Source organism: Eufriesea mexicana, unplaced genomic scaffold, assembly GCF_001483705.2.
Source record: "Eufriesea mexicana isolate 0111107269 unplaced genomic scaffold, ASM148370v2 scaffold572, whole genome shotgun sequence".
NCBI classification, from domain to species: Eukaryota; Metazoa; Arthropoda; class Insecta; order Hymenoptera; family Apidae; genus Eufriesea; species Eufriesea mexicana.
In genome coordinates, this window is record NW_016908738.1 from 787,368 (window position 1) to 810,746 (window position 23,379).

Sequence of the window (23,379 nt, forward strand, 5' to 3'; positions counted from 1 at the left end):
TATATATATATATATATATATATACTTACAGGCATTTGTTATCTTATCACCTATATTTGGTATTAATATTTATATTTCATTATAAAATAGTATCCTTTCTTGGAATATGTATAAGCACATATATTATGCGCCATTTTGTATTGAAAATGTAAAGAAACTTTTTAGTGTTTTCCTTAAAATATTCTTTCCTGGTAATGTCTAAAATTTAGTCAATGTATATGAAATAAAACGATATTTTATATCAGTGGTTGCGAATATGAATACGTATCGACCTTTGCTTTTTTCTTGTTGCAGATTAACGTGTGGCTGAACGATGTGCGAATTATAATTGATTAGATATAAAAACCGTAATCGGCCAATCGAGAAGGAGAGAAGGCCGGAATCGCTGGTGTGGTGCTAGACATGCGATTACAGACGTAAATCGTGGTCAGAACGAACGCAGCGACACTCGTGGAAAGAAATCTCAATCGAATATCGAACGATGACCACCTCTGCCCCCTGCTCCCCGTCCAAATCATCGTTGAGCTGCTGTCAAATAGACCATAACAGCCACAATGATGTACACGGAGTGGCGATCGCTGCAACGGATGGCTACTTCATTCAAGAAAAATATTCTTTTCCAAAAAGGCCCGAAGTGAATCTCTCTTTTTACGATGTTCGGTACACAGTGAAAGAATGGACCATTCGGAACTTGAAACCGAGTAAGTTAACCTCATCTGCTTTACGAATTACGAAAAATGTAGCGAATCAGATAAAAATTCTAATTGTAATACTTATTTAAATAGAAGTGTCTTAAATGTTTTAAAATTAGTGTAAATACGATAAATAGATTTTATAGGTTAGGAGAAAAAACGCTAGATTCACTGTTTCTTAATACGAGGATTAGGTATACGAATTAGGTTATGTATATCAAGACGAGAATCTTTCTCGTGTTACAGATACATATTTCAAAGTATGTCGTTTCTTTCTATTATTTTCTACAGTGTATACAAATTTCCTCCAAAGTATCATGAATCTCCTACTTTCACGAGATCACGATCTTTCTCCAAAACATTAATTTATATTGTTTTCTCTTGAGCATTGCGTTATGTCCATTACGTTTTCTACAGTATTCTCGATGAAATGAAGATTTCCCCAATGTACTCACAAGGGGATCTTATGGCTTTTTGAACGGTTATAGTACATATCTAGTATCAAAACACCGTAATAAAGTACAAAACTTTAAATCGAAATATCTCGAAAACGAAGGCCCATTGTGAAGAAACCTATTAGGGTTTTTTGATACTAGGTATACACTATAACCTGTACCTACTACCGTTCCAAAAATGATTTCTACTGCCGTAAGGTCCCCGTGTCAGGAGCATTGTTTACTCTGTTATAAATTGGTGCCGGTTTTTTAGAAAGAGTGCAAAGGTACAAGCGAAAGTAGGTTAGACGAGTGTAGGAGCGAACATCGCGGTATTATATGGCCGGTGGAAGTGGTTACCGGATATCAAACATCGCAGTGTCAATAAGCTGTATACGTTTCGTTACATTTCAGCGAATTCCGTCGCAAAGAAGTTTTGTGATGTGAATATAATGAGAAAGATAATAACACACGAAGCACGAGGCTTAAATTCGTTATTATTAATTTAGGGGCAAAGGTTGAAATTATTTTCTAAATTATTATCACACAAAATTAATTTTTATTATTTTTATTCTCACTTTAACTTGATTAAATTTCTTTAATAACATTTTTATTCTTTTTTTTGGTATTACATGTGAGACTTACAATTGGAGAAGAATCATCGAAAAGTTCATCATTTCCATACAATCGAAGACATTCGAGTAGCCCTGATGAAACATGTGAATATTCTAAAAAATTAGACCATGTCATTGGTATATCGTTCCATTACGTATGCTTTGGAAGCGGTTGCTTTGACTGTTGAAAATGTAATCTAGAACGTCTTTTATAAATAGAATTTCATTACTTTTAGAACAGACCACGTCGCGTAGGTCAGTACACGATAAAAGCACGATCAGTCGATGTCGATCACGCGGGTTTCTCCGCTTTTTAACGTATTAAATGTCGACCGTGACGTCGGGAGAAAGCGACGTCGAAGTGGTCCTGAGAGTAGCAAAGAAAGTTTTAAATGGAGAAAGTGGCGTTGGACATTTTGGAAAGATCTCACCGTGTTAGAAGCTGGTAAAAAAGATTGCAATCGATGGGAGACGAGAAGCGACCGAGAGGGCGCCACTGTTTGCCGTTCACGTGTAAAAGACAACGTAGTCAATTATGGAAATTTCAAAGCTATATTTCATTTTTATATCATTTTAAATCGTAATGGTCTTGAAATGCATAACGAACGAAGAGAAAAATATGTGAATATAAAAATTGGATTCGCGCTGATAAAGGGAGAGTAGTAATTTATGTCCGATAATTAATAAAGAGGGTGTGAAGTTCTTATTAGTAGTAATATATTTATACGTATCGTTGATATGTATTCTGAGATTTCATGACCGCGATTTAATATTAATAATTCCACGGTAGGTATTCGTGATTTATTAGATGTGTCGCAAAATATAAAACAAGCTATTTGTCATTTGCATAATTAAGATATACTTAATTCAAGATTTTGATTTGTATTTTGCATGAATCCTGTGCTAGAGAGCCTGTGCTAGCTATCTTCTATGAAGTAAAAACGGATAATTATTGTTATATAACGAGTTCCGACAGATACTGAAAATGTACAGACGTCTCTCATTTGTGCGGTGTATCTGTTCCACGTGGATTGATTTTACGCCAATGAAAATCGCGCAAAAAATGTCTGTTGGTAATAGAGTGAATCTCTCGATGGTTTGACTTTCGGCTTTATTCTCATCTTTACCACTGGTGCCAACCGATGCCCCGGTTTATATGCCGTTGTTTATAAAACTCACGATAAAATAGCATATTAAGATAGCACGCGAAAATTACCGCGTAAATCGTGTTCAAATTTACCGCGTAAATCGTGTTCAAATTTACCGCGCAAAGGTAGTGCGCGTAAATTGTGTTCTAATTTGCCGCGTAAAAATAGTCCCGCGTAAATTGAGGAAGCGAATCGTGTGTTCGAGTTGTCAGTAACTTAAGTTATAATTGGTATAAGATCGATAACGTGTAGTTTTCGTCGGTGAATTCGCCTTTATTGAATGCGACTCAGCAGTGGGCAGATGTATAGTACATGCATAGCGAAGTTTAATCGGTCGTATTGATTTACAAGGATTCTTGTATTATTCATGGATGACGTAGAGGAAAAGATACGTCGTTAATTTCGATGCGAAATATTTGTATGATCATTAATTCACTTGTGATTATGACTTTTTGTAAATCGATTTTTAATTATTTAATATTTTTTTCTTTTTAATAAAATTCTGATTAATTTCAACTGCCATTAAATTCGATATCAGATCGCTGCGTTGAACAACAAGGTATAGGTTAGGACAGTAGTTTTTAACTTTCTGAAATTTAAGGAATACTAGAATTCCTGAGACTATAAATTTAATAATAGAAATAAGTATATACATATCTTCTATTAAATATTATATTTTTATTACAGATTACATAACGGTAAAGAAAAGAAGCAAGTAATAATTCCAAAAATATTATATTTGTGAGAATTTTAAGAAAGATTCTTTGACAGAAGTATTGTGAGCTTTCATAATATCACGAAATACTTGGGACAAGTCCGAAATACTGGTTAAAAATTACTGCGTTAGCATATACTGTACATAATTATATGTAGCAACGGTGCTGCATCGTTACTTTATTAGAGTTGTATGCTAATACTCAACGCATTCTTTTCGTAAATCATGACAGAACTGAAAATCACACGTAAAAATCAAATCGCAGGTTAAGTACATTTTTTGCAAGTGCACTACATTCATTTTCCATTCCTATTCATGACACGTGTGAAAGAAAAAAGAAATTGAAAAATACTGGCTACTGAATAGATTTTTACTGAATCTTGTTGAACGATGTAGTATTCATATGAAATCCATTGTCACCCACGTACGTTCGTACGTCATGTCGTCAAGTATTTATCGACTTCCAAACGGAAATGTAACATTATTATGAACATGGGCAAACGTATATAATTTCTGCCATTATCTAAGAAAGGTATTACCATACTTTTAATTGTATTTCATCTTAAGTGTAACAGCGGCGCTTTTTCAAGGTTCGTGACACAATAACAATTCGGTCTACAAGGTTAGGTTTGCCTGTTTAACGGTTCTTGTAATGTTCTTGTTACAGAGATGGTATGTTTTATACGCATTTTATCGTTCGTTTTCTTTTTTACTACTTATTCTTCAAAAGTAGGTTCTTGTATAGTGTATTTCACACATGCAATATGTATTACATAATTCAACGTTGCAGACATTTCGTCGATGTTAACACGAACTACCGACCTATAATAAGTAGCTATATGTATTATACACAAACGAAGATAAATATAGTGTCACGAGAAAGGCGAATAGCTATAAACAATTATCTTCTGATCCGTATGAAAGTAAGCATAAATTTTCTCAAAAGCACCCTATACGTTCTCAGAAATTTTAAAAACAAAATATCTGAAGCAAATCATTTTCACACCTTTGGCAATTTTGCTGTCAGTGTATGCACTTCCCATTTTCTACACCTGTAAATTTACAAATTTATGAATTACATCAGCTTGATCATGTGTGGCATTGATAGCTGTGTTACTGACTTAAATGTAGTCAATTTTTTTCTCTCCATGGATTCCCGCATCACATGTAAGCAAATTCTTTTATAAATTTACTAATTTATCGATAAATCTGTCTTTTTGAGACCGGTTCTTAGTGAATAAAAGATTTCGTAATTTTTTTCTTTTTTATCAGGAACAAAAGTACTGCAAAAGTGTTGAAGAGGCAAATATCTCTTGTCAATAGATTGCACTACGTTGCAGAAACGGATACCAAATGTCATCGATTTTTTGCTCTCGTTAATTCTGTTTCGAATATTATCTTCCTTTTGAATTCAGAAATATTTATACACATTCTAGATAAGTATGAAAATTAATTTTTGCAGGAAGTATAACGCATCGATAAAATTTGGAAAAACGGTTATAAACTTGAAATATTTAATTATGAAAAAATATCGTTAAATTCTTTTGCACTTTAGTCCCTTATATCTAAGGAAGCAAACCATCGAATAATAATACAAAATATCGTTAAAAGGTTAAAATTATCGAATGTAAAACAACTCGATTTTGTTTCGCAAAAATACGAGATAAAATAGGTAAAAATACGAGACTACTTTCTGAACAACACAATAGATTTTATTAGAAAAACGAGTTAAAGAATATTTTATTTCATCTTGTGGCAATTTTTCCTCTATTTCTTGTTACCGATGCTCCGCGTAATTTTTCGAAAAACTTGCACGCGAATTTCATGGAAACGCAGCGAAACGTATTCGTAGCGATGCACTGTGCGACGAAATGCGTCAGTTGCTTAGTTGCAGTTTCAGTAACGGATTTCTGACGCGTTTAATCGATGACTGTAGCGCATAATACTCGCCTTTTGATCACTCTTATCTCGGATCGCATGTGATCTTTTGCGATTCCCCTGGGTGACCTCATATAAATTCAATCGTCATTTGTCACTTATAATCAACGAAGAAGTCATTATTATCCTGTTAACAAAGTCAGTCATAAATCGTATGAAATAAATTTTTGTTATTTGCTGTTTTAGGCTGTTTTTCAAAAAACAAGTTCCTCGCTGGATCTAATAATAATTATACAAAAAACAAAAGAAAAAGAAAATGAAGAAAACGTCAATATAAATAGTAACAAAGGTAGAATCGTTTTTGTAGCAATAAATCATTTCAATGATACATATTTCTTAGAATATGCAAATCAGTTTACTGTAGAGAACGTTGCAGCTTGTTTTGAAAAAATCAAAGTCCTTCTAAGACAGGATTCTTCATCAAAATTTCGTTGAAATTTTCGCTTTTACCTCACTGTTGATATTTCACTTACAACCTTACATGTTTAGTATGATTATTCTGTCGAATATCGATTATACTGAATTTTGAAGTTCGCTAAAATGGGAATTTTTTTTCTCTTTTTTTTTAGGATCAAAGAATTTTGGATTTATTAATTGTAGTGAAAAGTTGAAGTTCTTTCAAATGCGTTTTAGAAAACTGATATATTATTTTTTTCTATTCTAGAACGGAAAGAAATTCTACATGGAGTCAGTGGCGAGTTCAAAGCTGGTGAAATGGTGGCTATAATGGGGCCCTCTGGGGCCGGAAAGTCGACTCTTTTGAACGTTATGGCCGGTTACACGTGAGTAATTCTTAATTATATTAAAAAGCTAAGCAAAGGATACTAAGAATACGTCTTACCATTTCCAGTCATTGGTACATTTGATCGTGATTATACAATCTGCAGTGTGCCTTATATCTTATCATAACAACACTCTTAAGAATCAGGCACGAGCTTAAATTCATACGCACATGCATATCCATCATTCTGACGATTGCATTTAACACCAGGAGCGGGATCGTACATACAGCGACATAACTGTCATCTACTAAAGAAGATAATTAATCCTTAGTACTTCAAAAAGTAGGCCAGTGCAATTGACCATTATTCTTAAGCGTTGCGAACACTAAAATTTCTCTATCACGAGAAAAGATCAGTTCGTTATCCTCCTCTAGAAATGATTCTTAACATAGCAAATGAATATTTCCCATAGATCTCTGCGAATAATTTAGTATATTATGATGGCATTGAGGAAAAAAATGGAAGAAACTCAGGTGAAGTTAGCATGGTCTGGCTGCAACAAGTAAAATACTATAGCTAGTTTAAGATATATAGGAACCTGATTAAACACCATCATTAATGGCCTGTGATCGTGTCATAATCGATTCGCTAACATGGATCCACTCTTTATGTTCCCTTTTAAATATTTCGTAACTTTGAGTAGACTTTTGAACTTTAAGAAAAACTGGAAGGTATTTCCAGTAATATTATAGTAATTCGGGATATTTAAAATATCTATTTAAAGCATTTTAATTGATCAAACGAGTCGAAAAATATTTGTAGCTGCTGAAAGGTAATTTTTCTCCTCTTAGTTATTAAATTAGTTATTGAAAGGTGTTAAAAAAAAACTGAGAGTTGAATATCTTTCCAGAAATAAATTTGTTGGCATGCTTCCGTGAAGAGGCAACTTATTTGAATTCATTCGTATAAGCTAGTCATCCACGTGTTAATAGTACGTGTATGACATTGACATTTCCGCGAGTAATTACAGATATGTTTTTCTAGAATTTCATTCTGCGAACGTAAAAGTTGCAAAGTCGCGATTTACACGTAAACCATAGACGATACAACATCGAGAACAGTACGTAACACTCGTTCAAATTATCGCAATGACGATAAAAATTGTACCGTAATTTCTAGAATCAGAGGAAATGTTATATCATGCATTCGACTTGTAAGATGTTTCATCGAAGAATATCAAGAAGAGTATTATAAAAGAAAATTGATTAAATTATGGATAATTAAAGTATTAATTAAGATATGCATATAATAAACAATATGAGAAAGAAACTAAGCATAAATTGAATAAAATGATAATAAAATAATAATAAAGAAAATAAAATAAAAGTCTGTTAAAAATAATCAATAATGATATTTCGATGATATAGTTGCAGAAAAAATATGACCATGAATAATTTGCATTTCATTTATATATTTATAGAAACATATGCATAATAACGACATGAACAACTTATAATTGATCAGTGACAAATTTAAGCGAATCTATAATAAAATACTACAACATAAATTAACTTCACAAACTTTTCTATTTCTTGTAGAGTTAAAAATAAAAATGAAGCAATGTTGTTGCAAAATTAGATTATTAATAAATAGCATTTTTAGAATTATTTACTGTACTCTATTGAATGTGTTAACATATACTAAACACTTTCCTCAAAAGTTTTGGATAATTTTTAATGAAAAAGCAGTAATGTTTTATTGGATTTTCAAAACTTGGCATAATGTAAAAAGACATTGTAAAATGTTACAAAAATTCAATGTATCTAACGATAATGTCTTGTAGAGAAAAACTGTTTTTTTATTTATTATATTTCCAAGATTTTTGTATTACAATACTTTTTATTTTGCAATATCTAAAAAAATCAATAATTTAATAATACAATTAATTTGCTTAAAAATAAAATGTTTCAGAGTGAAAGGTGTTCACGGGCAGATTCTAGTGAATGGGAAAGTTAGGGTACCATACAGTGCGACATGGAAGAGAACTTCATGCTATATACAACAGGAATCCTTGATGAGAACAAGGATCACCGTAGGAGAAGCCATGACATTAGCAGCACACTTAAAACTTGGTTACAGTATCAGTTCAGCTTACAAACATACTCAAGTTCGTACTTTCATAAACAATTTGAAATTACATATTCATTTTGTATAATGTACAACACCTTTAAAAGTTAATATTAACCGTCATTTTTAATTGTTTAACAACAAGATAATGATAAAAATAATATCGTTATAATGCTCTTTTTGGCAATTCTGTAGTTTCCTATTTTTTTGGTAGTTGCCATAAATGTTATGGATATTTGAAAAATTAATTGAATCGGACTTCTTAGTTTATTTACAAGCGAAATGTGAAATAAAACATGTCACGAAGAATATTGGTATTTTTGTTGTCAGGTACTGGAACTATTAGAAATGTTAGGTTTGAGCCATTGCTATGACACCCTATGTGGAAAACTGTCTGGTGGACAAAAAAAGCGACTGGATGTTGCTCTCGAACTTTTAAGTAATCCATCAGTATTATTCCTTGATGAACCAACAACTGGTAATTACGGAATATTTCTTGTACTAATATTACTTAACGTATTCAACATGTTTCATAAACGAAAATAAATTTTACTCATTATTTAATGATGCGCTAACTATGATGTGTTATGAAAGAAAAATAGAAGTATCAGCTCGTAAAATATGATTTCATCTGTATTTTCAATCAAATATATTTCTCATAGAAATTTTTTTATTTTCATATTACTATAATTATCTATAGCCATTTAGAAAAATGGAATTAAAATTGCTAGACTTACATGATTCTATGATACAAATAGAGAATTAATTACAAGATGATGAAAACGATTACAAGATGGTATTTACGAAGAAAAAGCAAAAAAAGATTACAATACGTTATTAAAAATGCTCACAAAACCTGGAAATTTTTGATTCATTTAGATTTCAAGCTTAATCGGTTCTGATATCTTTTTTTTTATTATTAATACTTCAGTGTTTAGATAAGAAACGCAATATCCAAAGTTCGAAAACTCTTTCGATAGTATAATGCATTAAAGAAATATTTAATCGAAGCTATTATATAGCTTTTTAAATAGACATATATTTATAACTAAAAATCTTAAGTATAATGTAGTGGCCTATTGCGTTATTTGAATAACTTTGACGTCATTCGTAAGCAGTACATTTATAATAAAAAAAAGCCAGTCGACAAACATGTACATTTGAAGTAACACTGATGCTCAATTGATGGCACTTGAATTTCATTAAAAGTTAGATCAAAGAATGCTTGGAACGTTTCGTCGTACAAGGTCTGTTACTGATGCGATGTACACGGTTCACGATAGTTATAATCACGATATACAGTTCCTATTAGTTCATATCACTTTCTTGTAACTAGAAATTCACAATTTCCCTTCATAGTTTTAATAGAAAACGAGAGTATATATATTGAAGAATCTAAAAGCCTGAAATATGTATGGAATAAAAATAAGAACTTAATCGCTAGAATTCATAGCAAAATACAGTGTTTTGTTATCAGTATAAACCACGCAGTATTTATAATGACTAATTAATATTTAGTTGAATCATTGTCAGTAATATATATAAAGAAGTACAATAGCGTTTCATGGTGTTGTTCTAATAACTCAGGAACGTAAAATTACATACTCCTATGATTGAATATTACGTACTTGAGATCTTGCTAATTCATCAATATTAAAAAAGAAATATGAAACTATTTGCCGATTTTATGAAACGAATTACATTTTTTAATTACAAAATTTTAAGGAAATAAAAACAACTGGTTTTATGTTTTAGGTCTCGATTCGTCTTCGTGTAGCCAATGCATTGCACTGCTGAAGCGTCTTGCTAAAATAGAAAGGCGCACGATAATATGTACAATACACCAACCGAGTGCATTGCTTTTAGAAATGTTTGATGCCATTTATGCGGTTGCTGGTGGATACTGCATATACAGGGGGCCGGTTAAATCGCTATTGCCTCATATGTCCTCGATCGGAATTGATTGTCCACCTTACCATAATCCGGCTGACTTTCGTACGTAGAACAGTATTCCTTTCAAATTATTTTCATACTCAATCAAACCGGAATCTCTACGAGAGCCATAGTCTACCACAAGGTCATTAAAAAATCATTCACCGTATATTGCATAGTTTATCGTATCAGATGACAATATCGTGTATTTTATTATTCACATTAGTATCGATCTTGAATCGATAACGTCATTCATTCGCATTGTAGTGCTTATTAAGCCGCATTACAATTCTATATTTGTTATTACAGTTTTAGAAGTTGCGATCGGTGACTATGGTATAACCGTAGACAAATTAGCAGCTGCCGTAGATACAATGTGCGAGGATGACAAGTCTGTTACTTACACGATGAAATCACAGTTAAATGGTAATTATAGAATTTTCTTATTCATTTATTTCTGTATACGTTCCAATTTTTCTTCATTATAATTATATGTATATGTAGAACTTTAAAAGCATCTAAACTGACATGTGATCCCAGAAATTATGCAATTTTTGAAATTCCAAATTTCAATAAAATTTCAATATTCAAGAATTTTATTATTTGTTATATTATTATGCTGTTTTGTTGATACAGAGAATACCAAGGAACCACCCCTTCCGGCAGGGTTTATCGCACAATGTTATTTACTTTATAAGAGGCAGTTAATTTGCCTAAAAAGAGACTACACGTTATTGTTGGTACGTCTGTTGTGTCATTTGCTAATTGGAGTAATCTTCGGCTACCTGTACATGGGAAGTGGCTATAGAGCGAACGGTGTCCTCGCTAATTATGTTTATCTCTACGGGTCGTTGCTACTGATTGTTTACACAGGCAAAATGGCCGTCACACTTGCTTGTAAGTATTTACCGAGACCTAAAACATTAGAAAATTTATATTAAGCGTTATTAAAGGGTTTTCGATGTATCACATATGATATATTAAAATATATATATAATAGACATTACTCTATCAGGAACTAGTAACCTTCTCTTCTAAATTCTCAACCGGTGCCCTTCTCATGAGTTATTGACATCTTTTTATTTTTTTAAATTTGTTTCAACGATTACTGACGATTTATATATTTTTAAGCTAAGGTAAATTCTTAAATCAAATTTATACGCTGACAAATTTTATTCTCTTCCATTCTATTCTCTTATCAGTTGTTAGTACGTAACTAACATCAAAAAATTAGGGAACCGGATTTCGAAATTACTTAAACTTGTGCTTACACTTATATTAATACTATGGTCCCTAGAAAATTCCAAAAAGATCTTACGTTAACCTTATATACTTGTTAATCGAATTTCGTTGGTGTTAATTCGTATTAACGGTGACAGTTTTATTTAACATTTCAACTGTGAAAAAGTTGCAGTTACAGCGAAGGAAAAATATCGAAATTCAGTTTTCACAATTCGATCCTCCGTTTACGTTGCTATCATTTTGCGCCACCAATAGAAGCCAGGTAGAAAATGTAGGTCAAGGAGCCATAACGTGTGGTTGTATCTCAGGTTGAATCGCAACACACGATAGAGTTAACAGTATCTCTAGTGGGCATTCACTCCCGCAGGCCATATGCATCTCTTTTGCCTATTGAAGCGTTGCCTACCGGTTCAGCTGTGTCGACACTTTTTATTCACGAATGACGCCAATATTTCATCCTTATATTTATATAAATTGTTCCCATAAATGGCTAATATTTCCACAACCAGTTTCTTTTTTTCTTCCTTCCTTTTTTTTTAGAAAGTGTTTCAAGGTGAATTTAATCTAAACTTCAGGTTTCATACATTTCGTGTTTAATATCGTGATATATCGATCATCGATTGAAACCGAATTTGCAAATAATACGTCCAAATAAATTTCCTTGCACTAGTCCATTTCGTAAGTTCAAAATGAGTACCTCTAACATTAATTTTATAGTACAGTCGAAGTACTATATAAAGATGTTGACAAAACGTTAATTACATTTATTATTATTATTATAAATACTGTTTCTTTGTTATAGTTAAAATATTTCCAATTCAATTATTATTAAATATTTAAGAATCATGCATTTTCGAATAACTGAAAAAATATTTGGATTATTTTCAGTTCCACAGGAAATGCGGATATTGACGAGGGAACACTTCAATCGGTGGTATAGGTTAGCACCTTACTATATTAGTATGCTGCTAGTGGAAATACCATTTCAAGCGTCTTGTGCAGCGACCTATTTGGCTGTGAGTTACTGGTTAACAGGACAACCCATAGAAACTGCCCGCATAATTTCTTTCATGATCGTTAGTATAGCCGCCAGTTTGACAGCTCAAGCATGGGGCTTCTTCATTGGTGCCACCACACCAGTGAAGGTATGTACTCTTTAAATATTTCTTATAACTATGTAATTACGAGAATCATAGTAGGAAAATAAATCTTAGAAGTATTTTCGTTGCAATATTTTGATTCAAGAGAAAAGCGAAAAGTTGATTCCGTTTTGAAAAAGAAATTTAATACACAATTCCTTTCGTTCATAGATCGCTGTATTCGCCGGACCTATAATAGCAGTGTTATTCTCTGTGTTCGGATTCTGTATTCGTTACATGGATACACCACAGATGTTCCGATGGATGTTTCACATATCGTACTTTCGTGCCAGCTTTCACAGCCTTTTACACACTGTTTATGGTTTCGATCGGATGGATTTAAAATGTGATGATTTCTATTGTCATTATAAAAAACCAACTCAGTTTCTCAAGGAAATGGACATAGCTGATACAAGTGTTGCGAACAATCTTATTTTAATCCTCGGTATCGGGGTATTAATGCATTTGTTAACTGCTAGTGCTCTCTGGTGCAAACTTAATAGAAGATAAAGACTAACTCATTCCTGATTTCGGTGATCCAGTATTGTATCAGCCCATTGCGGCTTGTTTACCGTAGAGATGGCGCTGAAAGAGTTTCTTTAGAATCTTGTGAACACAGATCGATAAAAGGTTGAATCTTTTATGTTGCACTAAAGATAAACCTATTCTATTAATTATAAATCTGTTCTTTTTTAAAAGCCACCTAATCAATGAAAAAAAAAAATATGAAACTTTACAAAATTGTCTATTAAATTTTGGTAATGTATATTGTTACATTGTACTTATGAATTATGGAAAGATTTTAATTGAAGTTAATATTTGGAAATTTTTGGTTCTTAATATAAAAATTTTATCGTACTATTAGTAGATAGAGTTTCTGATTAAAAATTTATTATTATTCCACGCTTACCGTGTTACTTCGCGATTGCCAAGGCTATTAACTTATTATACGCTTCTTTTATTAAATATATTTCTTATATTAGAGACTTCCATACGGAATGAGTCACGAAAAGCTTTAAGATATCCGCGATATATACTGTAATTCGTTTTAGATATTACGTAAACGTAATATAAAATGCACATAGTAATTAAGAAAGAAACATATTTTTTTATCGCATTTTCATATGCAATGTTATTGATTATTCAATAATGCATCGATAAAAGTATACTCTAATTAAAGGTAATCAATGTTCTATGTTAAATATAATTATTGCACTGTTGCAGTAAGATCAATTTGAAAAACTGATTACCAATCGCTTGAATTATTAATTTAAAAAATTGGAAACAATATTAGATCAAATACTTAAGCACTTAATGTACCAAACTTTGTTACAAACAATACATGATATTATAAAAATTATAATATTAATATCAGGATATTATTCACATGTTTTATTTAATTCAACCGCGATAATTCTAAAGGAGAATGATATTTTGTTTATAGTAGGTTAGCAAAACTGCTAAATTTATTCCACGAAAAGGATCCCTTTTTTTATTCTTACTGTAACGAATCTAACTATTCACTGTGATATATTTCTTAGGCATTTTCGTAACTCTAAATAAATAGCAGTGTTTAAATGTAATTTTATATAAAAAGCGAACTACAATTATCTCACAAAACTCAATCTTGGCAATTTCAAATACCGATTGGAAAATATATATTTACAGTAAAAAAGTTCGGTTTGCGTGTAAATCTAAAAATTTCAATTGCTTTTTATAATTTCAACTTTTTACTGTATTTATTATTTACAGGCAAGCAAATTTTTCTGTAAAGCTGAAAGACAAAATTATTAAAATACCTATCACATTATAGAGTATGAAATAAAATCGTTAATATATAACAAATTATACATTATCTATAAAGTTATTTTCCAATCTTTCTTTTAAGACTATGATAAAAGAACAACTAAATTTATATGAGTAAATACTAAATGAATTTGGAAAAAATGATTTATTCAAATTCATACTTCCTAATAAAAAATATATTACGATGATTCAGGAAGAAAAAAACTATTTTATATATTTAGTTTTTATTATACGCTGTATCCAGTCTGTTTCTACACTTGGATACATTATTCACTTTTTCTTTCATTAATATCATATACAGATAGAACGATAATACAATCCCTCCGACCTATTTTAATTAATAGGTATTATGACATGGCCGAGGGAAATGATAACTTTTTTCGCACGAATTACACAAATTTTAAGTTATAACTATAGCTCGTCTGACGCGTGCGCATACACGCATATCTTTATTTTCGAGGGTAAATCAAATTTCTAGGGAACAAATTTCAAGAGATCATATGAACACTGTCTTGAATAATGAATTTCTTCTACAAATATAGATACAATTATATATCGGTGCTTCATTAAACTTCACCATTGTGTCGTGTTCACTATATTGGACTAGGAATACGACACAATAAAATAAAGAATACAAGAGAAAGATGGAAACATATCGTCGTACAAAAACTATGTCAAAATGATGTAATAATATTGATACGACGATTTTAACATAAGGAAAGAATGACACGATTTTCAGAATAATAAACGCTCGCTCCTTTCTGCATTGCACACGTTCATTCAATAGTTTTGTAATGATCGAGTACTACAATTTATTAATGGTACACAAAAAAAAAGAAAAAAAAAGAAAAAAAAAGAAAAAAAAGAAAAAAGAAAGAAATATGACTCGTAATACAAAGCACCACGTTAAAGGGATCAATAGTAGTCATAGAAATTAAAATGCAAGAAAAAGCAAACAGTTACTTTTTTAACATAGTAAATATTTTTGTGACCAATAAAAACAAATTATCAATGTCAATGACTAGTAAAATGAATCTAGAATTTCGTATTTAAATATTTCACACAAAAATTGTATTTTGAAGAAACATGTACCGCATTTTTAGGTGTAATCTTTTAGTAGCTGTAATTTCAGTATGATAGCTATATACCTTTTTATTATTTATACAATAGATTTTGCGGATCATGAAATGAAGATGTAAAAAAAAAATTGTATATGAAATATACAACTACAAACAACTACTGAGCCCTTCTGAAAGTGGTTTATTATAATGAATAACTTTAAATACAATTCTACACATGTTTTTGATAAAATGTTATGATTTAACATGATCTATATCGAGATACACGCAATGGAAACGTTTGAAATGTTCAGTTTCAGTTCTTTTTCATTTCTTATTTATAGAACAAAGTAAAAAATGGTTTTAAATTACGTACATGGGACTCATTGCTTAAAAACATCTTGTATCGTCTTCACATTCTGTAGCTATATACAGAAATACATCGCATAAACTTTATTATTTTTGCTTTGATCCTTATAATCTGCTGAATAGTATGTTGTCTTCAACAACTTGTATTCGGTAAATCGTCCTAACTGCGTGTAAATATAAGGGATAAGAAAACACTACGCTTCGTTTCGTGCGACAGAAGATAGTGAATCCATATTATTTCCTAATTATGTGATAAATAGTTAAAAACTCGAAGGTGCTTAATTATAGCCACCAGATGGGTTAGAACGACGCGTAATCCATAACACTATTTCTTTAATATCTTTTCCTGACAAGAAATTGTAACACCTATATTAAATTCCTTCTTCTTTTATCAAAAGAGAATTTATCAATACTCATTACAATGAGTGCAATCAACAAATGGTGGCATACTAGAAAAAGGAAAAAGTGTAACACTGACAAAAAATATCAGTGAATTGAAATTTCAAAGAAAGCAAAAAAGGAAAGAGAAGGAACAAAATAAACAGAAATGAAATAAGAAATGAAAATAAAGATAAGTAAAAATCTATCCATTTGGTCTATTCTAAAGTGCATTCGAGTTTAGAAAAGACCAAATTACTAGGTATAATTATTCGTATATGTTATGTACAATAGCTGAATATTATTTGTCTCTATCAATTATTTACAACGAACCGTATATCATTTTTGTTTTAATCACAATATTTCGACTGTTTCACCTTTCTTTGCGCCTCCGATTCATCCTCCGTGCCGTACAGATGATACCGGTGCTTCATTTCGGTCGCAACAGACTTCAGTGAAATGAATTAAAACAATAAAAAACCAACATAAGTTCGTAGCAAATAAATCATAAATAAAAATACGACAGAAATAAAAAAAAAAAAGTAAGGTGAATCATATAAAAAGAATCCTACTCCTAAGAATCCTACTAAAGTATTCACGCAAATAAATTAGTTTATCACTAAACTCACCAAACGTGAACGAACTCTTTTTGGCATATCTTCTTGTAAACTATAAATTTCATTTCGTTTCAAAACAAGTTGTGAACCATCCTCGAAAATTACCTAAAATGTAATTACGAATTGTAAAATATTAATAATTACTGAAATATTAGTAATAAAAATAGTATTAAAAAAATTATTATGCGCTACTCACAGTATACATGATTCGGTGATTTGTACCTTCAAAGATACCATTATACAAGTTTCCATCGGTCCATTTCACGACAACTGCTGCGCCTTGTTGCGGTGGGTTTCCTGGATCATAATTCTATAAAAAATAATAAAAATTTTAGCATAGACTTTTCAAATAGAATTAAAACAAGAAAATAAATATACATGTACATATATTTACCGTAATATCTGATGGATATAAATCTTCGCTGAAACTGTCATCACTGAATGTAACCATATAAAACAGAGTATCATGTATAGAATCTACTTTGGCCTTATAATATCGTGTATTACGATGTTTTGCCCAAACAGTTTCTCCTTGTCGAATTGTCGGTATTTTTTCTTTCCCATCATCGTGACCGTCACAAGTTACCTATGTATAATTCTCATTACTATTTTTCAACAGAATTTTACATGTACATATAATATATATATATATATATATATATATTTATCAACTTATCAATACCTGTAATTCAGGTGAATTGTATACGGGTACTGTAAACGTGGCACCGGAAACAAGACCACAAGATGGATGAAACAAATTAGAACACTGGTTACAATTAAGACATGCTCCATCCTTTTGTTCACAATAACAACACTGTTGTTTCACATTATCTGGTTTGATGGTCAGTACGTTGATAGGATCCTTATTTATGGCATCCTTAAAAGTTACTCCTGGTAATAAAAGAGCGCATAATATATGCGCCCAATTACTATCACTAGTTCGTTTAAGAGCACCTCCTCGCATAGGACACAAACAACACATCTGTATAACGGTACAAATTAATTAAGGAATATATAAAAAATAAAAGTATTATAAAGTACAAAAACGGCTTCAGAAGTACGCACCACCTGCGTTTTACCAGCCTTGCATTTATCGCAAGCCCAATTTCGTAGATCTGTAGGTAATACGGTGATTCCGTAACAGGAGGCATGCACCGTGACGTGACATTCTCTACAACGTAAAAGCTTATCATTTTCCGGTTCAACGATTTGTTCCTTTGAATTTGCAACAAATATATTCGCAGATACCTAAAAAATACGTTTTAATAAAATTTCTTCTCGATACATGGAATTTTAAACAGAGATAAATATTATTTACCCATATCGGTGAACTCTCTGGTAAAACGGTCGGTTTACAATATTTCCAGTCTGGAGGCATCAACCTACCATGACCATTACAATTTGAGGTAAATGGTGCACAAATTGCACAGTGAGAAATTTGAGCACTCCAGTAATCATTGAATGCCTTTAGTAAGTCATTATTTGGGACACTAGGATACAGCATATCGGATATATGTCCTGGTACCATGGTCACACGATGAGATACGGAAGGTGTTTGTTCCACAGAACATGTAATTGTACTGAGTTCCTCTAAATTTGTTGTTGATGTGAGTATTTTTGTTTCTATGGATTCTTTTTTCCTAGTGGTCGCCTTCTTTAATTTTTCTTTTGATTTTCGCCTAGAGTTTGTTAACTGTTTCGATGGTGGCACACCAGTATATATACCTTCCGCATTCTTTAGTATACACTGAGTTTGTAACTTATCGTCGACCGTAATTACATTCGAAAATTGCTCTTGTTGTAAGGGCGAAATAGTGATCATTTTCTGGATATCTTGTAAATCTGTGATGGAATGATTCGTAGTGTACTGTGTACCAATGTCTAAACTTGTAATATTTACATTTTTACTGAGTTGTATAGCTTCCAATGGGCTATCTACTTGTGTTGATACAGTTTTCACATTACTAACAATTGTACCTGTACTCTTAAAAGGCTTTCTACTATTACAAATGTCCTCTTTCTGATTAATTGTCTTTTTCATGAGTAACTGATCTTGTGATTTTGGTATAATTTTCACAAAGGAACCAGTTGTATTCGGAACTGAACTAGAAGTTTGTAAATATTTCTTATTAAAGTCAATCATCATTGAGGATTGAGGATTTAACGAAATGTTTGTGCACTTTGAAGTTGTAGCTAGAAAGAATGTGCTATTGCCTTTTAAACTTAACGAGGAAGACGAGACAGAGGCTTCAGAAGTGTCGTAGTTTGTGATTGTAGAATGAGCTTTCTTGTCATCTCTCGTATCTTTTAAGAAGAAAAAGTTATTGTTACTAGTTGAAGGTTGCCAGAACTTTGTCGCCATCATTTTTGATGTATCCGTAGTAGATCTTTTTCCAAGATTCTTAATATCTGTATTCGTTCCACTTACACACGTTACAGGTTGAGCTAACGGCTGTGCTAAGACCGTGTTCTTCGCAAAGAAATTTTCTAACTGTGGTATCTGAATAGCGCATGGAGTTATAGATTTTGAAAGTTCCACAGTCTTTACCTCATTTCCCAACTCTTGAGCTAAGGTTTCTTTCTGTAAAATCGGTGGATTAGAAAAACTCGTATTTAAAAACATAATGCCTGATCCTGAGAGCTTAGGTTCTCGTGATTTGGTAATAGGCCAAGTCTTTGGTGAAACCACTATATTTTTCGGTGATACATGAGTATCATTCTCCTCTCTGACTGATTTTTCAGTATCAACTTTTGGAGATACTTCGGTTGCCGTTATATTGTAAGCTGATTTTAAAACGCTCAACCTTGGTGCTTTTATAATATCTTTCTTTGTGTAATTAAGTATGGATCTCTCACTTATAATTGTTCCAACACTTTTGCAAGTAGTATATGTTCCCGGTTTCGTTTCTTGTATAGCAATGTTTGTATCTTCGCTGATGTATTCAGATTCTACAGCTTTGTCAATTTTATTAATGGATTTCACTTGATCAGAAGAAATATTTTTTACTGAAATTGGCTTAGAAAATGTTGGTTTCACAGTTACGGTAGATTTCTTCACAGTCTTTGTATATAAATTTAGTCGTTCATCTGCAGTATTATCTGTAATCTTCTCTGTCTCCCTCGTATCGCTATATATAGCATTTGCAGTTTGACCACTATTTATAATACTTATAACAGTTTTTTCTTTAATGGGATTTATATTAACTTCGTTTTCAGAGAAAATTATATTCCCCGATAAATGGTTAGTGGTATCTTTATTACCTGTTGAAGACTTATGTAAATTAAGACTTGGCATAGCCATTAATTTCCGTTGTACGTCAGCATCAGATACATCTAAAGGTTCATTAGTATCGAAAATGGACATATTTAAATGTTTACGTTTAGTTTTGTTCATATTCTTTGATTTTATTTTCTTTGGTTCTCCAGACTTTGAATGCTTTTTCTTTTTCTTCACTGGTTTATCGACGACTTCCGAGAAATCGGAACCTTCTTCTACTTTTATGTTTTCAATGATACTATCACTTGGTGTAATGTTGGAACTTCCTTGATCGTCATTTTCCAACTGAGCACTTTGCTCCGGGAATACAGGAGACAGAAAATTAAAACTGTCATCTGTTTCTACTTTTATTTCAGTCTTCATTGTAACATCTTCAGTAATACTTTTGTTATAATCTTTCTTGGACTTGGACTTATCTTTATCAGCGTTCTTTTTCTTTCGTTTTCGACTTTTCTTGCGATTGTAACCATCATCGTAGACAGAAGCCTCGTTCACATCTGTGATAGACATTATTTATTAAATTCGTATTAAAAAATTAGGAACAAATTAAAAAAAAAAGTAAATACATGAATACATATTCATTAAAAAAAAAACTTGATAATAGTAATAGTAAGTATAATAGTAATAAGCTTTTTACCCATTTCTCCTGCTTTCAACCATATATCTTCTAAAACTTCTAACTGCTGTTCATCTGGCTGATCCTCTACTTCTTCCAATTCTAAATCTTGTAATACTTTCTTGACATCTGGTGGAATATCGGGACGGTTTACTAACTCCTCCATATCAACATCCGGGTTCGTAGTCATTATATTCTTTTTCTTATGTATCGTGTGCCGTTTATTTTTTGGAGCAGCATTCAAATAACTTTGCGGTAATTGTCCATTACTACTATTACTACATAAAAGATCCATTTGAGAAGGCATTGGTGCAGCTGTTTGTTTAGGATCTTCAGGATGAGGACCAATATCTTCTCCACGTAACCATAATTCATACCTATAATATTATTTCAATATTATTTCAATATTATTTCAATATTATTTCAATATTATTTCAATATTATTTCAATATTATTTCAATATTATTTCAATATTATTCCAAATTTATTCAATTTATTCCTATTAATACCAAACAAAACAAAACAAAAAAAAAGGAATTTTAATTAATACATATATTTCTAAGAATTTTATTTTACCTTTCTGGCTGGAAACGCTTTACAAATGTGTCCATAGATATCTTAACCATATCTTTACTGCAGGTACACTGTGTAGCTCTTTTACCATATTCTACCCATCGTGGAGTAGCAAAATTAGTGGATTCAGCACAGTTGAATCCATGATTGAAACCAGCATGATATCCATAAGGAAAAGTGATCATGATTTCTCCAGCTTCCTGTGTTATCTACAAAATAAAAAAAGGTTATTAACAATAATTCTTATTTTTTTTATATACCTCTTGTTTCATATAAGTAATTGAAACATACTTTATTACATGGGATAGAATATTGCCTCAATATTTGAGGAGAAATAAGAGACATTTTATGACGTAAGAAAGCCTGACAACTTTGATAACTTGATGGGAAGAATCCACTAGCTAGTCTCTCTAATCGCCGACCATGTTCTGGTGGTATAGCATACCATGTTTTTGGAGCTCCAAAATGTAAATAATTTATTGAATATAAATCCATGTCCTCTGTATGCCATGCAAATGTAGTTTTCCACATTCCAAAGTATAAATAAGCTGTGTTAACTCCATCAATAGATATACCATAATCTTTATTCACATAATCAAGTATTGTTCCCAAATGATTAATGTTCCATTCTTTTACATCTGGATCAGTTAATGAACCAGATACATCTGCTCCATATATGGGTGCCACATATGTTATATTTTTCCAATACTTTCTTTCTAAATCTTCATAATCAAAATGTCGTGGAGTATTATACCGCTCAGAATTAGCTAACTTGCTATATTCTTTAACAGTCATTGATTTCTTCTGTATGTTAATTTGTTGATAAAGACCTTGTTTACCAGTTACCACCTGACAAATTGGAGCAGGAATTGTAAGATCTAAGTCATCTAAACTATAGCCTCTTTTTCTGGGAATCCACTCAGGTGGTGGAATTACTTTTGCTAAGCCAGCTTTATGAGCTGCTTTACTTTCCATGTACTCCACATATTTAGTGAAATCTTTAAATTCTTCGTATGTAGGTCTAAAGACCTGAATACGTGGAGTGCCCCGAGAAATGTTGCTAACCATTTTTTCATCAATTTACACACCTGAAAAAAGATATATGAACTTAATTTCATAATTGAGGTTTGTTAATTCAACTGAAATATGTTTATTTCTAACTTAACATCACTATTAAATATTGCCTTAAAATGTGAAGACATGTCATGGTAACTTATAAACACATATTACTACAGATAAAATATATCGTGTATTATTCCAAATAATTTTATCGCGAAATTGTAAAAATCATAGATATGGATGCTCAGTGACATAAATAAAATTGAAAGAATGAATGACATATAAACACTAAATCAAAACATAGATTCACGGCACAAGCGATAATAATTTTTCGATAAAAAGTATAAAAAATCAAGTAATATAATACCTTAATTACGACCCAAACAATATGAGTTTATTCTACTCAAATTTGATGTTTTCATAAATAACAACATTCAAAAACGAGAAGATGAAAACGAAGTACGATGTTTTTGAGACGAGACGTACAGGAGGTGCATAAACAAAATGGATGGTATCTATTGTCAAGAAATTCTTCTTAAAATAAACTTCTTTATATCACTTTGTTAGGTCACGAGAAACGAACTGACACATCACAAAAAAATTGAAAAATCATCAATATTAATGATTTGTATCACATGTTTGATTCTTAAAGAGGGTTTTCACCGTAGAAAGGATGGCTGGTCACAAAATCTCGCGTTAGCAAATATATTGAGCGACACAAATCAATGTGTCTGAGGTCTTACAGTTTTTTACATCATCATCAAACGCGATGTATTACTTACATCGAAATCGGACGTTACAAATCATCTTTTCTGTATAAACACCATGTTCATCCAGATATTGTGGTGGATTTCGCGATTTGACACATCTACCGCTGTACCCCGCGCGTCTCATAAAACCAATAAAGATGGCGTTCAACGCTC

At 31.6% G+C, this 23,379-nt stretch overlaps 2 protein-coding genes and 1 long non-coding RNA gene across 6 annotated transcripts in view; 2 read left to right on the top strand and 1 right to left on the bottom strand.

Moving 5' to 3' along the window:
- Positions 1-13,778, top strand: part of LOC108545931 (ATP-binding cassette sub-family G member 1-like) — a 26,080-nt gene extending 12,302 nt beyond the window's left edge. Inside the window, exons 2-10 of one of the 3 annotated variants that reach the window (XM_017897771.1) lie at positions 295-701; positions 6,206-6,323; positions 8,235-8,430; positions 8,721-8,868; positions 10,146-10,385; positions 10,632-10,748; positions 10,959-11,219; positions 12,453-12,709; positions 12,875-13,213. In XM_017897771.1, coding sequence (XP_017753260.1) covers positions 482-701; positions 6,206-6,323; positions 8,235-8,430; positions 8,721-8,868; positions 10,146-10,385; positions 10,632-10,748; positions 10,959-11,219; positions 12,453-12,709; positions 12,875-13,213 — 1,896 coding nt within the window. In that variant the 5' untranslated portion in view covers positions 295-481. Of the gene's footprint in view, positions 1-294; positions 702-5,798; positions 5,831-6,205; positions 6,324-8,234; positions 8,431-8,720; positions 8,869-10,145; positions 10,386-10,631; positions 10,749-10,958; positions 11,220-12,452; positions 12,710-12,874 lie in introns of those variants that run through there. The other 2 variants (XM_017897772.1, XM_017897773.1) reach the window with 2 other exon arrangements.
- LOC108545932 (uncharacterized) lies at positions 3,637-4,951 on the top strand. Its single transcript, XR_001890110.1, has 3 exons — positions 3,637-4,526; positions 4,631-4,770; positions 4,876-4,951. It is a non-coding gene; the product is annotated as an uncharacterized LOC108545932 (long non-coding RNA).
- On the bottom strand, positions 11,163-23,338 carry LOC108545929 (lysine-specific demethylase 4C). Of its 2 annotated transcripts, XM_017897763.1 has the most exons (12): positions 23,239-23,338; positions 21,689-22,485; positions 21,401-21,606; positions 20,846-21,201; positions 18,250-20,705; positions 17,997-18,179; positions 17,614-17,913; positions 17,326-17,517; positions 17,128-17,241; positions 16,944-17,036; positions 16,692-16,763; positions 11,165-11,237 (listed from the first exon to the last, which is right to left on the bottom strand). In XM_017897763.1, exons 2-12 carry the CDS (start codon positions 22,463-22,465, stop codon positions 11,208-11,210), a joined length of 4,779 nt encoding a protein of 1,592 aa, XP_017753252.1. In that variant the 5' UTR covers positions 22,466-22,485; positions 23,239-23,338; the 3' UTR covers positions 11,165-11,207. The 2 variants fall into 2 exon arrangements, with proteins under 2 accessions (XP_017753253.1, XP_017753252.1); XM_017897764.1 differs by lacking the exon at positions 16,692-16,763 and having other exon boundaries at positions 11,163-11,237.
- Positions 23,339-23,379: the final 41 nt, after the last annotated feature.